Source organism: Lethenteron reissneri, chromosome 36 (genome assembly GCF_015708825.2).
Source record: "Lethenteron reissneri isolate LAM-NWPU_2019-01 chromosome 36, ASM1570882v1, whole genome shotgun sequence".
Classification (NCBI taxonomy): domain Eukaryota; kingdom Metazoa; phylum Chordata; class Hyperoartia; order Petromyzontiformes; family Petromyzontidae; genus Lethenteron; species Lethenteron reissneri.
Genome location: NC_083814.1, coordinates 6,594,895 through 6,611,157, shown reverse-complemented (window position 1 = coordinate 6,611,157; position 16,263 = coordinate 6,594,895). Strand labels below are relative to the sequence as shown.

General features: G+C 42.7%; 1 protein-coding gene across 4 annotated transcripts in view; it reads left to right on the top strand.

The window, feature by feature from the left end:
• Nucleotides 1–16,263, top strand: part of LOC133351060 (anoctamin-7-like) — a 35,715-nt gene that overhangs the window by 10,410 nt on the left and 9,042 nt on the right. For all 4 annotated transcript variants that reach the window (XM_061565970.1, XM_061565968.1, XM_061565969.1 and 1 more), the window contains 13 exons: nucleotides 2,244–2,301; nucleotides 3,817–3,927; nucleotides 4,530–4,695; nucleotides 6,042–6,132; nucleotides 8,624–8,720; nucleotides 9,098–9,238; nucleotides 9,515–9,652; nucleotides 10,838–10,936; nucleotides 12,231–12,333; nucleotides 13,236–13,347; nucleotides 14,044–14,098; nucleotides 14,821–14,918; nucleotides 15,548–15,684. In XM_061565970.1, the coding sequence (XP_061421954.1) occupies nucleotides 2,244–2,301; nucleotides 3,817–3,927; nucleotides 4,530–4,695; nucleotides 6,042–6,132; nucleotides 8,624–8,720; nucleotides 9,098–9,238; nucleotides 9,515–9,652; nucleotides 10,838–10,936; nucleotides 12,231–12,333; nucleotides 13,236–13,347; nucleotides 14,044–14,098; nucleotides 14,821–14,918; nucleotides 15,548–15,684 (1,406 nt within the window). The remainder of the gene's footprint in view (nucleotides 1–2,243; nucleotides 2,302–3,816; nucleotides 3,928–4,529; nucleotides 4,696–6,041; nucleotides 6,133–8,623; nucleotides 8,721–9,097; nucleotides 9,239–9,514; nucleotides 9,653–10,837; nucleotides 10,937–12,230; nucleotides 12,334–13,235; nucleotides 13,348–14,043; nucleotides 14,099–14,820; nucleotides 14,919–15,547; nucleotides 15,685–16,263) is intronic.

The window sequence follows — 16,263 nt, the reverse complement described above, 5'->3', positions numbered from 1 at the left end:
AACTGTGCAAAGCGGTAGGCATATCTGGTTTGCATGGGACGTATTAAAACACTGATCAACAATGAATTGCTAGTGATGGTTGGAAGACCACCAATGTGTCATCCACATATCTAAACCAAACAGATGGTTTTAGTGTGCTTAAAGCTATTGCTTTTATTTCAAAATCTTCCGTGTACAAATTCGCTATCAGAGATATGTGGATGACACATTGGTACATTTGTGGTCTGGCCACACGGCAAATATACACTGAACGCATTTCTAAATCATCTCAACTTGCAAAACCCATCCATCCAGTTCACCATGGAAGTGGAAGCTGACAGAACTCTACCATTTCTGGATATTCTGCTCGGACGGGGTAGAAATTGTAATATAACACAGAGTGTTTACCGAAAGAAAACGCATACTGACGCCTATCTGAATGCAGAGTCACACCATCACCCCGCACAGAAATCTGCTCTTATCAAGACGCTCATTCATCGAGTTAAGAAAGTGTCAGATGGTGACAGTCTGAGAAGTGAAATTTAACATGTTAAAGAAGCGTTGCAAATGAGCGGTTACAGTGATGCACACATCAACAGGGCATTGAATAGCAAAACCAAATCAAATAACAAGAGCATTGAAACTGCCCAAGTAATTAAAACGATCGAAATATCGTACATTGCGGGAGTAACTGATAAACTAGTCAGATGTTTGGAAAAACAAACCATCCGAGTCAGATTTGGCACGGTACATAACAAAAAAACATATCTGGTACAAAACATGTATTACCGAAGCTATCAACAGAAGGTGTGTACAGGATTAACTGCACGTGTGGTAAATGTTATGTTGAGCAAACAGGACGAATGATCAGCACGAGGCTAGAATAACATCAGAGAAATATTAAATTCTCCCAAATACAACTGTCAGCAGTAGCAAAAAGCGCGTGCCAACAAGGACTCTCAATTGATTTTGATAATGTTGAAGTTTCGTGCAAAACTAGCTACTACTGATCTTCTTGGTTCTTTCGTTAAAGTCACGTAGAAGGGAAGTAATAAAATAATAAAAATAAAACATTATAAAATAAAATAATTCTCACGACGTTTCGGCTACAACGCAAGCAGCCGTCTTCAGGTCTTCAGGTGAAGTCGGCTGCTTGCGTTGTAGCCGAAACGTCGTGAGAATTATTTTATTTTATTATGTTTTATTTTTATTATTTTATTACTTCCCTTCTACGTGACTTTACTGAAAGAACCAAGAAGATGAATCCCTGCAGTCACGAAAGCTTTAAATCGAAATTTAGCTACTACTGGCCAAGACTAATTAGATAATCTATCGAAATTGAAAGAAATCAAAATAACTTTTACCGTTCGGATAGCTACCGCCTTAGTGCTGTGTGGAAGCGAATCCTCAAATAATACATTATTTAAATGCATGCCTACAAAGGGCAGTGTACTTCAATATGGATTACCGTTGGTAGTGCTATTTTAATAAACACAATAGACAGGGAAGACAAGTTCAAAGGGCTCGCATAATGCACACGCATAATGTACCTTGCCTCAGTAATCCCCCCCCCCACAACATTGTGCAAGAGCGCAGCTGCGTGGTCAACACATCTACGCCTCTATATAAGGAACGAAACAGTAAGACTTCTCCACAAATCTGGCTGTTGCCTGATGAAGCTAGTTGTAATTACTGGCGAAACGTCATACTCGGATTGTAAATGTTGTGGCTTGGCTCTCCAACACACCGGTGTGCTGTACTAGTGACGAACTGGCCACGTTCTGTTTACATGACAACCCTTACTGTGTCGGGTGGTGGCGGGTTTTAACGACACAATTATATATTTACGCGATCTAACCCAAAAAACCTCCAATATGAATTCTGCAAAATGGTTTCCTGCTCCAAAGATCACAGACCAATTTTCATCTGTTTACAGCAGTGAGCCAGTTGTGTAAATTCCATATTCCTGTGGCTGGCATGAATTGCCTTGTATGACAACCATTCCCACAAACTGATTCTCTACCAACCCTGGAGGGATATAGATATTTTATCCGACCAGCCCTGCGGCTGCAAACAATGTGCTCTGAGCACTTTACCCCCTGCTACATGACATTTGTCGAAGTGACTTAACATTAATTTGGTTAATTTAATAATATGATTTGTTTTGTGATGGCCACATGCATGTATGTATTTTGAACTTCTTTCACAGCGTACGTAACCAACCATGCTAATTCATGTTTATAACACACATTTGTTTGATTTAGGTTCCTTGGCAGTGACCGCCCAGAAACATTCTTCTCCAATACCCAGCGGCATGTCATCGTAAGTGTTAAGCAAGTGTTCTGTAATTGCTAATGGACTTCACATTGACCACACTGAAGAATACATTGGTTGATGTGTTCCATGCACATCTGGAAAATACAACATTCTGATGTTTATATCACATCCTGAAAGGTGTTGTTAAATATGTTTTTTCTACAGTATAGAGAGTATACAATGAAACACAGGGGCGACACCAGGGACTGGAATTGCTTGTCCCATCTTTAGTAAAATAAAACTAACATCGGCAGGTGACAAGATGGAAACATCACAGCCAGTTATGACTTATTAAACTGGTTGGTGACGTCCTTCCAATGATTGCTGAGTTTGTACCCATCCTCTCGGTTGGAATTGTGTCTGTATATATGGATGGCTTCATGAACGAATCTTTGTTGATAGCCAGTGGGCTTGCAAAGTACCTTCGTCTTAGAGAAATCAATTTCGTGTGAGCCCACCGTATTAAAACAATCATCAGCCATGGCTGAAGTGTTGGTCCTCCCGTGTTTCAAATCTGCCTTATGCTCACCAACACATTGGAAGGACGTCATCAAACAGTTTAAGTCATTAACTGGTTGTGATGTTTCCATCGACTCACTTGTAAATCTTTTGTAGTAATTTTTGTATTTAGTATAAATACATATTAATTTTGATTCATGTTTTTTTCTGACTTTATGTGAATGAAAAAAAACACATTCGCCCGTTTTCTCATTGAAAATAGGTACATTTCAAAATATCACTGTCCTGGTCAAAAAGCAAAGTTTGTGGGGAATAATAGCCATTTTCTGTGCTTTTGAGGCATAAGCAAGTAGGAAATAACACTTACTACCCAGGAACAAAAAATAAATAAAAAGTTGTTACACAGTGTAATTCAATACATTATGCATCTGTTCCAGCAGACCAAGTATTTTTGTAAAGTGGGTTGGCTGCTCGTAAAGTTAGAGGCGTTTTAAGTGCTGTGCACTGCACTTGGATTAAACATGAAAGTCAGAGAAGATTTTATGAACAATCGCCCCTTTGTCCGCACCTGCCGTTTCAAAATCCCCTGCCTCTAGTGAGGCCCACGTACAGTAAAATCTACCAACAACCTGGTTTGGCTACGACAATCCTGATTTCAGAATGCCCTTCTCAGTGTTATAAAGAATTTGTGAAACTTGGGATTTTTCTCTGGTTTAACATTTTTATGGCCTCATGCTCGACTCCTGATACGGGCAAGCGGCGGAGCTACCTGAATAGTCGTCAGGGCCTATGAGTGGTAGGCAGCGCCAACATCAGAGGAAGCCAATCCACTTGCCGTGCGGCCGGTTCTAGTGATTGAGTGGGTGTGGTTATGTAAAAGTAGGCGGAGCTCACTGAGGCAGAAGCTGTCAGCTCACCTTGTTCCCAGTTGAGCCTCCCAGAAATCTGGTAGCTCCAGAGTAGACTACTATGTGGTACAACACTTGAGACTTGGGCTGCCTTGTTCTGTATACAACTGCTGAGTGTTGCTGCATGTCCAGTTATGGTGCGCTCTGTTGGCAGGTCAAAGAGATCTTAAACACAACGCCATATGGGAAGCGGAAGAAGGCCGAGGTCGGCCTTGATCGGATGTTGAGGGACCATATCTTCTCTGCGGCCTTCCCTTTGCACGAGGTTCGACGCGGTTTACTCACTGCATCAACCCCAGATAAACCCATTGTTTACAAGTATGCCTACTTGTGATATTATGGCACTGGTCTTAATATTATTGAGTCTTCATGGAGAATTACTATCATTTCAAGTTATCCGACTAACAAAGTACTTTATTTTTAATCAAAGAAGATGTTAAAGAGGTCATTCACTACATTTGGTCAAATGTCAGGTTCCGTGAACATGTGTGCGGTATCCCTACTATATGCCACTATACACTCACATATACATGCAAACTTACACTTTTTTCAGTTAATTATGCTATTTGCAGCTGTAATGGGATGAACATCTCTATAGCAAGGTGCATTTGAAGTCCCTTCAAATTACCATATAAACATTTGAAGGAATAACATAAGTATTTCTGTGATACCACCTTCCAGAGGCTTTTCTCGATCATGCGCTAATGCTCGGGTTACCCTAGTTTCTTTCCGCTTATTAAACGTTCCTACAAATGGAATTCACATGCATCTCTACGGAAGACTTTCTTAAAGAGAGTCTCGAGACTGAGCAGTGGTTTGCCGTATAGATATATGACGTGATTATTATTATTGTGTTTTGCTGCATAGGGAAGCTACGATGGGACGTACCTGGGCTTGGCCCCGGAACAGATGACTCGCCGCCAGGTGCTCTACAAATACTGGGCCCGCTGGGGCTGTTGGTTCAAGTACCAGCCCCTGGACCACATCCGCGAATACTTCGGGGAGAAAATCGCCTTCTACTTCGCCTGGCTCGGTAAGGTGTCTTAGGTATCACGATTTGCATGCACAGGGCCCTTGCTTAAGTGCCTCAACATCTCATCGCAACCATTCCAGTGTCCTTACCGCATTCTAGCCAGGAGACTTCCGTGGCAGCTAATCCCCGTATGATGCAAGGTGAATGCAGCACCGGCCTGCAGGTGGGCATGAGTCTGCCAAATATGGGGAGATGTTGCTGTCTGGCCTATCCAAATTGATTAATTGGATTCACTTGATAGTAATTGATCAAATTTGCACCATGATGCTAGCACACACGGCCTCTGTTTAAATAACGTGACAGGATTTTTAACGTCCACTGTGAAGCCGGCGGCGTGTATTTTATAGTTGATAACCCCGCAGTAATAACCAGGGCAACCACTGGGCTTGAATCGCGAACTTCTGCAACCAGCGGAACGCGCGCTACCATTTGGTCATGTCACTGTCCTGGTTGTTCCCTGAGTATTTCCATTTGTGATCTAGCGAGGTAGCTTAGTAGTGGATAAAAAAAACATTTAATAGGATTGCAGAAGTATTCCTGTGATATCATCTTCCCATGTGATATCGCCTTCCTAGTCAAAGCACCAAGCCAACCGAACATGAGATCCTCGATTTGAATCCAGGCAGCAACTAATGGTTAAACTGAGTTGGGTGGTATTTTAAGTTGGTAGTTGCAGCCAAGTGGCTATGCAATAACTCGCATTCTGAGATTTTTTCGCCACTTCATTTGAGGATAAAGAATATTTGTTTACCATGGGCAAAAAAGGTTTACCGCCTGGTTTGAATAAGGCGCCTACCAAAATGAAGTAAATTCAGAAATAGTTTATAGGCTGTCTTCTTCAGGGGGCTGTTCTTTTGCTTGACACACTGCTCATTGCGAGAGACAACTGGAATGCAATTTTAAGCAACCATTACACTTTAAAGGACGCACCTTGTCATGAAAGCCAGTTTTAATATAGCACGCATAAAGAAGGAACCCTTTGACTTCTTTCCAATTCACAAGGAGGCACACTGATTTTACCACGTGTTGTTCGGCCCGATCTCTTGACATGCTGCTTCATCTGCTGGGAGCTTCTGCAGGAAGAGGTTATTTAGAATGTGCCCAGCACATTTAGCAAATTATCGAACATTGGGCCAAACGACTGGAAGTACAACCAATAAACAAATCAGAGCCATACAGTACCATAACGAAAGCCCATGCAGAAGCATGAAGTGCGCTTTGCTGTGCCAACGCGGACATTTTTACTGATTGTGCCAAACATGGCACCCTCGTGATAGCCCCGTGCTACAAGAATGTTGCAAATACCAAATGCACTCACGATTTGATTTGTCATTTATTTGTACTAGGATTCTACACCTGCTGGCTTCTCCCACCTGCCTTGGTGGGACTAGTTGTGTTTTTCGTGGGATGGTTGACGCTTCACAATGACAGCACAATGTAAGTCTTTTTCATTTCGTCAAAGATCGCTGGGCAGAGCAGTGGAACGGTGGGTAGCACACTGCGCCATGAACCCAGGTAACCGAGTTTGATTCCCAGCCACGGCTAACATCAGTGCTGAGCAGTGACGTGCGGTGAGGTCAATGGCTGGGGAGGCACTGGCTCGTGTCAAGAGCCAGATTCACACACTGAGGGGCGTGTCCTCGCTGAGGGGGCGTGTCCTCACTGAGGGGGCGTGTCCTCACTGAGGGGCGTGTCCTCACTGAGGGGCGTGTCCTCACTGAGGGGGCGTGTCCTCACTGAGGGGGGCGTGTCCTCACTGAGGGGGGCGTGTCCTCACTGAGGGGGGCGTGTCCTCACTGAGGGGGGCGTGTCCTCACTGAGGGGCGTGTCCTCACTGAGGGGGCGTGTCCTCACTGAGGGGGGCGTGTCCTCACTGAGGGGGGCGTGTCCTCACTGAGGGGGGCGTGTCCTCACTGAGGGGGGCGTGTCCTCACTGAGGGGGGCGTGTCCTCACTGAGGGGGGCGTGTCCTCACTGAGGGGGGCGTGTCCTCACTGAGGGGGGCGTGTCCTCGCTGAGGGGGCGTGTCCTCGCTGAGGGGGCGTGGCCTCGGGGAGGGGGCGTGTCCTCATTGAGGGGGCGTGGCCTCATGGGGGCGTGGCCTCGCTGAGGGGGGCGTGTCCTCACTGAGGGGGGCGTGTTAAAGACGTCCCCCTCAGCGAGGCAGATGTGATAGCTGCCTCCCCTGGTGCTTTTTCATTGCAGTTTCATGACGAGACCAGCGAGTCTAAATATCTTTATACACATACGTGAAATAAGTTACCTGGAGTATGGAAGGCGAGGACATGAAATGAAGGTCTACAAACATTACATTGGTGACATACTGTGATAGTAACAGGCACGCGCTTATTGCCCGCGCTCCATCCAGTTACTGAGGGGTTGCGCAATCAAAGGGGAGGCTGAGCTCGTCGCTGCCTCACCTCTCGTCTCTTCCTGTATTTGCAGCGGAGCTCCGCAAATTTTGCGATATTTTACTATAAAAATTATTGGAATCGTACAGAAATGACATTTATAACACAGATCAGTGGAACAATCTTAATATTTATTTGATTTGATTATTCTTTTTTTTTACTTTTTGTAACAGCTATTTTCATTGGAGTATGACAGGTGAGGCTCTGCCTCCCCTGCCTCCCCTGACCGCACGTCCCTGGTGCGGAGTGTAATCTGACTAGCGTAATATAATGAATGTGGTGTGAGGATGCCTTCATCCAGCAGTGGATTGACAGACCATTGTAAATTATGAGACAAATGACACATATAACTTGTCCACTTGCCATATCATCACATTGTGTTTCAAGACTGGCTGTACAGATAGTCCCCGAGTTACGATGGTCCGACTTACAGTATTTCGATCTTATGATGGCGATAGCGATACGACAAAATTGTTAAATATTTTAAATTTTGTGCGGCAGGCAAATGCAGCAGCGTACAGTACAATATGATACGTTACGATACGTTCAATGCATGTATGATACGTAGCTTAAGCGATTTCATTTTAGGGTTACCACGATACGATACGTTCAATGCATGTTAAAAATGTTTAAAGCAGATAGGATTGTTTCCTGAAAAAAATTCTATTAAATTGCAGTTCACATAGGTAGGCTAAGAATTTACCTTGTTTTTTACTTTACATTTTACTGTGCAATACAGTATTGTAATTGATAAGTACATACAGTATATAGTTTATACAGTACGGTACTGTAAATTGCTCTGTTTTTCTAAATTATCACCATTCTTTAAGACTCCTGGGTAGGCTAGGCCATCTTCGATATTTCGACTTACGATGGGGTCGTCGTAACGCATCTTCATCGTAAGTAGAGGATTACCTGTATATGATATATTTAATTCGGCACAACTGTGGTTCTTTGGAGAGCTTTAGGAAACCCAATTTTTCTAAAACGCAAGCTAACTGATGACATCTGGCTCAAGGCACACATGCTTCGTAGGACGATGCTTTGCCAAGGCATGTCGTGAGTTTCCATCTATCAACACATGGGGGTGCAATGCCACTTAATTTCACTGGTAATAAGCATCATGACTTTTTTTGATGTTATTTTCATGACAATATACCCTTTTTTAAGGTCAATGTAGACTCAATTGTGAAAGGATACTGTATATGTCTTGAATTGTACTCCTATCAAATACATTTTTATAAATTAGGACCAGTTGTGATTCACACTTTAAACGATGGTCAAGTATACACTTTTTTCGATTATATTTTATCTTAAATATCGTGTAAATAAGGTGAATAATTGAATGTATCAACATGCACACATATTTTAGATGTGTATTTTGTTTTATGTATATGGCCATTCACTCGATTATATAGCCTTTGTGGATATATTGATTGGCAAATTGAATAAATTCCATCATGCAAATAACACCTCGTATATATATCCAATTATGCCATTTTTTTTTGTTTCCCACAGAAAAGAAATCTGTGAAAATGGCAGCCATTACCAGATGTGCCCTCTCTGTGACACCTGCAAAGTGTGGAACCTGTCAAACACCTGCAACATGGCTAAGGTGACCATTTTGTCATTGAACGAGTGAACGCATTTTACTTTTATCCTTCCAAGAAATTCAAAATGCTACCATATTGAGTTGTTATTGTTGTATGTCGCAGTCTAAAAGTGGGCTATTGAGCCAGTAGTGTTTATTTTCAGAGTTCTGTATGAAAAGTTGTATTGCAAACTGTCATATCTGATTAATTGGCACACTTTTGCAAAACAATTGATATTACCAAAAGTTATTTGTTTAATTTATATATCAACAATATTATTAAAGTGCGTAAAATGTGAATGCAATCTTTTAGCCAGCAAGTGTCCACAAAGTCCGTGACAAATCGTAATATTAAAATGCCGCTGATGATAATGCAGTGCTCCGTGTCGTCCCTTCCGCAGATGGGCCACATATTCGACTACCCAGGAACGATTTTCTACAGCATCTTCATCTCCCTCTGGTCTGTGAGCTTCTTGGAATACTGGAAGAGGAAGAGCTCCTGCCTCACGTACCACTGGGGATGCACACTGGTGCACGAAGAGGCGAGTGTTTTGTCACTGCAAGAGGCCCCGTGCAGTATCAGAAGTGACTGAGCTCTCTAAAATATAAACACATGATCGCCAAATCAAATATATGTATCCCTAGCACCCAATTAGTGCTACTAAGCTGCTTGCAGTTTGCAGGCTGTTTCGAAGCGGGAGCCCTAATGCAGACGTAGGCAATATGACATGAAACCCTCGGTGTACATCCTCCCTAAAGTGTGTGTGTGTAGAGTGATGGTCACTCGCGTTGCTTCTCGCTTGTGCTGTTTCTTGCAGGAGCGGCCCCGGCCAGAGTATGCTGCCCTAGCCCCCCTCATTCGGGAGAATCCCATCACGGGAGAAAAGGAACCGTACTTCTCCGAAAACGATCGCACTCCAAGGACTGTCACCGGATCAATCGTCCTCTTCCTGATGGTAAATGCCGTTCGTACGTTTGAGCTATTTGAGCAGCTACGAATCGTCGTGACCTTTTTCAGATTATTATTTCCTTCATAGTGTTCTTGTGACTTTGAATGTTCACCTGGTTTTGAGGGTGTTATTGTAGTTCCATTATAGCAGGCTGCCCTGGTTGATACTTAAGATGCTGTAACTGTAAAATATGCGTCGTCTGCTCCACAGTGGACGTAAAAGATCCCGTGACGTCATTCGAAGAGTGTAAGCCTTTGTGTGCTGACGTCACGATCCCATTTTTACAAAGTTGAAAAATAACTTTCAAATTACTCAATTGGGCTTTCACATAGTACTATTTTCCCCTACTATGAAACTACTGCAGGCTATGTATGTGAAACAGTGCCTTTATGCTAACCTTGCAGTGTAAGCTCGGTGTGAATTCCAAATGTACTAATATTTTTTAATTATAACGAAACTTGATAATTTATAAACATCGTCATTGCATTGTGATTAGTGACATGGCACCTCTGACACGTGCAATATTTTTTCCAGATTTTTCTACCAGATGGCAGTTGTAATCACATAATCACCGATAGTATTGCCCTTGCACAACTACACACGAGAAAATCAGAAATCCGATATGAATTATTGACCTCTGAGGGTATAACAAATACAGATAGTCCCCGAGTTACGATGGTCCGACTTAAGATATTTCGATCTTACGATGGCGATAGCGATACGACAATTGTTAAATATTTTAAATTTTGCGTGGTAGGCAAACGCAGCAGCGTACGAGGTACGATGCTGTACGTTGGGACGCTGCCGGGATGTACGCATATCCCGCCTTGTGTGATGCAGACTGGTGATAAATTATCACCATTCTTTAAGAATCCTTGGTCGGCTAGCCCATCTTCGACTTACGATATTTTCGACTTACGATGGGATCGTCGTAACGCATCTCCATCGTAAGTAGAGGACTACCTGTACATCAGAATTTGTAAAATAATAAAGCTGCAATATGTTGACAACCGCATGAATCGTGGCAATGTTTAGATGTGGGTGGAATGGCTGCACTTAGCATGTAGTAATGATGTTGATGATGACATAAATGTGAGTCCGCTTCATGCTTTAAATCCTGCCGATATTTACCGTGTTAAGTTTTGGCCAAATATTTGTGACGTTTTATGTCAATATGTTGTGTTTTTGTAGATCTCTGTGGTTCTAATATTCCTGGTCACTGTGATACTGTACGAAGCCCTTCTAAGCATTTCAATCTTCAAGACTGGCAATTGGTTCCTCGCGACGCAGGTAATTACGTTCTCCCACAATACCACAGCTCAATTGTAGCTCCCTCCTACAGAGCTGGCACTTGGGTAGTTTTACAAACAGTGGAGCTTGATTCCTTGTCAGGCACAGGGTCATTCAACAGTAAGTGTGGTGTTTTGATGTATAACAGTGTTATTTAATTACCCAGGAACATCTCACTGAGTCTCAACATTATTTTTCTTGACTAAAAGCTTTCGTGACTGCAGGAATTCATATTCTCTTTGGGTCTTTCGGTAAAGTCACGTAGATAGGTTCAAAGAAAATAACAAAATATAAAAAAACTACGACGTTAAAATCGCAACACAAGCGGTCGTCATCAGAAAAAAAACGACCGCTTGTGTTGCGATTGAAACATCGTGGTTTTTTGTTATTTTGTTATTTTCTTTGAACCTATCTACGTGACTTTACCGAAAGACCCAAACAATATGATTTTTCTGTCGGTTCCTGAATTGGGACATTTGGCCAATTTGATTTTGATCAGTCAGATTTTACTAACATTAAGTAAATATTGTTTACAACCAATGTGGTGGATCTATTTAATGCAAATTCATAGCCCAACATGGATAAAGTATTTGTTTTTATGTTGGCTATTATTTTGTTATTTCTGCTATTGTGTAATGCATAATTTTAGGTTTTTCGGGTTAGATTGAGTAAAAATATAAATGTGCCATTAAACCCGCCACCACCCGAGACACAGCCAATTAGTAAGATTTGTCACGTAAGCAGAATGTGCCAATTCGTTACTAGTACAGCATCACCGGTGTGTTGAAGAACAATGTCACGAAATTTACAATCTGAGTACGACGTTTTGCCAGTAATTACAACTAGCTTCATCAGGTGACAGCCAGATTTGTGGAGAAATTCTCATGTTTTGTTTCTTAAATAGAGGGGTAGATGTGAGGCATCACTTGTGAGCACTTCTTGAGCGATGAGGGGGGCGGGGTGGTGGGATTAATGAATGCATATAAATGACAATGGGTATCCAAAAAACCTGTATTGTGGATGATATTGGTCGCGAAAAGCCCTACGTGTTAAACTATTGTGTAATGGTTCGTAGAATGGACTAGAAATCATAGTTTACCAGTTTGATTATATTGTCCGGAGCGTTGGTTAAAACAACATTGGAAGTTTATTAAATCCACACAGTCACAGTCCACCCAGTACACGTATTATTGGTAAACTACAGTTAATTGATTGGCATAACAATAGAGGTGCGTGATTAATAGCCTATTTTGGTGCGGTTTGGGAAAGTAATCGTGGTTTCTGATGTTTTCAGGCGACGAATATCGCGAACATGACTGGCACCTTGATGTTCCTCGTGCTGATCGTGATCATGTCGCGCTTGTACACGACTATGGCAGACTATCTCACCAGATGGGGTATGCGTTTGGTATAATCCACAATGTATCGAGCCGCAATTGCCGACCTCATCCATACACTGCATATTTGATATATTGCATACGAAGAGTATGTACATATACACGTACAGCCATGTGTTAATCTGCTGCTGGATGAGGGCATCCCCATGCCTTGCAGAAAGTGGGGGTTATTTGACCATACTTCACCACACAGGTCAGTACGGGTTAGTGAATGTGAGGAGCATAGATAATGGAGCAGAGAGGTACATGACAACAATGGATTTTGTTGTACTACCCTCAGCTGACTGGCCACGTAGGACAGCCCCCGCAGCCGTCCATGGCAAGCCGGTGTGCATGCTGGTTGCCCATCAGAGCACTATCCAGGCTAAACCACTGCTTAGCTGCTAAGATCGGCGCGTACGCCTTGTGATTTGGTGGTCATGCAGTTTCTCCAAGCGTGTCAATGAATGCAACGTACTCGCAAATTGTGTTCGCCACGTTTATTTCATTACACACTTCATGACAAAGAAAAAGGCAACACAATCCGTAACCTCTCGTTTTTTCAGCACGTTTGTTGCAGACGACGATTGCTATCGTCATTCATGCTAATTGCATCCCACAATGTTGTCCATTCATTATGTAAAAGGTTCAACTCCTATATATAGCTAACTACCAAGCAAATGAAAAAAACTAATAAAGAAATGGCACCAAAACAAAAGGCACAAATAACAAAGAAGTTACCACAACAGAGAAATTCGCCCATTTAGGTCTCAACATCCCAGACCACGATCTCAACTTTTCACGCAATCCAGGGATACCTTCACAGGAGGGGGGCAGTAGAGTGGCAAAAAAGTTACGACTAAATTAAAAACCAATCGGTTAAACGGAATCCAATTAAACTTTGTTTTTTGTGTTTTGATCAGAAATGCACCGGACACAGTCGGAGCACGAGAACGCTTTAACCGTCAAGGTGTTCATCTTCCAGCTGGTCAATTTCTACTCCTCGCCCGTGTACGTGGGCTTCTTCAAGGGCAAGTAAGTGCCGTGCTACAACTTCTGCGTCCAATCCGTGACCCTTTGGGCATAGGCAGATTTAACCCTTTCACGTTCCAAGATGTCCTGCAAATTGCAGGGTGAGTCCCATTCACCTCCTGAATCTCGGAACGCACAAGCGGTTCGCGTTAATTTTATTTGGAGAGGCATAGCGCCGCTGTTTTTTTAAGACATTGCTCTGTACTCACCGCATATAAGTGTAGCGCTACGGCCCTGCTCTATGATAGCTAGCACCAAACTGTTCCTATTTCCCGCACCTCCGTTAGCACGGTTGGCTACGTACGTTGCGAAAGAAGTTCAACATACATACATTATGAGATTAGATCTCGGTAAATGTGCAGCCCTGCATTCGCTTGCTCACACCACTGCTAGCAGAAGGGAACTCCACTCGAGGGAGTTATGTGAATGTAAAACAAATATCCGTGGATTATTTTAGTGTGCATTGGGTGATCAGGGTCCTTGGTTTAAATATCATCCAAAAGATGGCATCCATGAGCATAGTTCCAACGTTTAACGATTCTGGCATTCACATTTTTTTTTTCTTTATACGTGACTTTACCGAAAGAACCAAAGAATAATTCCTGCAGTCACGAAAGCTCCAAAGTTAAGATTCGCATTGCATTTGTGATGGATACTGATTCATCTAGTTGTTGTCGTGGTGCGCGTTTTGTTTTCCAGGTTCAATGGGTATCCAGGAAACTACGGATCCCTTTTTGGAACTCGAAATGAAAACGCAAGTCAGACATTGGTCCCCCACTCTCTGCACTATCACCTTGTTAATTAAGTGACCTTGATTCATCGATTGATAACATATATGAACAGACATGTCGCGAAACAGTTTAGATCTCTTGCAGAGCAGTGTAGCCCATTGTATTCGAGAACAGCTCACGGAAGCATATATTACAGATCTGCCTCTGAGTTTCCTTCAAGTGACCTTTCTTCCATATAGTGGGGAGCAGCACTTTTCCACCTTCTCTGCCACTGACAGTAATGTTCATCACATGACAGTTAAACTGACATTTAATTCTGGGATCTGAAATTCAGCAAAATTCAGGCAAAACCAAATGTGCCATGATAATTATGTTGTGCTGCCATTAGTGACTGGGCTGATACCATCAACCCACTGAATCCAGGATCTGAGCGGTGCCAGCTCTGCACTCTGACCTCTGAGCCACTTCTGCAACCGTTAATTAGAAACTCTACTTCTGTACAACCCAGCAGAACGTTAACTCTGAATAATGACTGTGATTTAAAAAATTACATCACATTAACTTCATGGTGAGGCATTTTAGCGCCTGTAATAAATGTTCAGACCCGTGAACATCATGGTGAAATGTTTGGTATATATAGTAAACATTGCCACTGATCAACGTCAAGGTAAATCATTTAGCCACGATAATATATCGAAACTCATAAATGTTTTGAAGAGTCATAGTGAGGCGATGCTGTGTTCAGTGTCCCCAAGGTGGCTGCCTGATCGAGCTGGCTCAACAGCTGTTCATCATCATGGTGGGGAAGCAGATCCTTAACAACCTGCAGGAGCTTATCGTCCCGTGAGTTCCAATGTGCACTTTAACCAACACTCAAAACGAAATGTTAATCAGTCAATATGCCACGCTGGTCAATGCCGGTTGGTGAAAACTAAACTAAACTATTTTTTTATTTTACCAGGTAAGTCCCTCTGAACTATAAAGGTATTTTTCTGAAGTGACCTGGCCACAAATGATAGCTCAACGAAGTGGCTTATCACGTGGAAATGTCTAGCAGCCGTAGAGAAGGGGGCCCAGGACTGGTTCAGATATCACTTGCCACTGATTTTATCCACGTGTGCAGCCCTGCAATCGCTTGCTCACACCACTGCTAGCAGAAGGGAACTCCACTAGAGGGAGCTCTGTGAATGTAAAACAAATATCCGTGGATTATTTTAGTGTGCATTGGGTGATCAGTGCCTTTGGTTTAAATATCATCCAAAAGATGGCATCCATGAATAGAACTCGCCAGCATGCTAAGCACGGCTCTACACCCTTAATTATTATTTTCACATTCATTCACTCTTACTGCCAATTTCCTACCATTTCACATCCACCTTTCACAGTGGTACCACTTACTGCTTTGGCTTTTAGTCGGAAACAACACGTGGTTGTCAGAAGATGATCATGCTTCCCTCTGATATGCACTGCAGGATAATCCAGCAGTGGAGGCAGCGAAAGAAGCTGGATGAGATCCGAGGCAAGCGTCTGGTACAGGAGCTCAACATCTGGGAGGACGACTATGAGCTCCTGCATAACACTGGCCTTTTCGACGAGTACCTGGAAATGGGTGAGGCAGATGGACGGTTATTGCATTGCAAATAGAATTACCAGTGTTACTTTATATTGCATCTGTATGCGATCACATGCCAAGATATCCCGCAAAAACAGTGGACATATTACATTTGTAGAGAGAGACATAGCCGGAATCATATTCACAAGTAATAAAATATTTAAAAATACTTTTTTTTAAACACGTTTTAATGAAATGTACTGTCCGAGCTGCCCCTGCCCACTTCTTCCATCGCCCCTCCCCTCCTTCCACATCCCCCGCCCCTGGGCGTGGCTCCCCGAGGCTTGCTGTGACGTAAGGGACCGTGGTGATTTACAGGCTACATCAGTTGGGCGTGGACAATTAGAGCCGTTTAAAAGATTGTTTAAAAAATATATATATTTTATGATAAAATATAGTATTGTCATCAGTATGACATAGCTATACGAAGTTTGCAGTCGATAGGACATTGGAAAGTGTGTAAAAATTGAGTTACAATATATCTTTTTTGAAGATACAACAGACGAAGTGAGTTAAATAAAAGCGTGTAATAAAGGAATATCTTCTTGGTTCTTTCGGTAAAGTCACGTAGAAGGG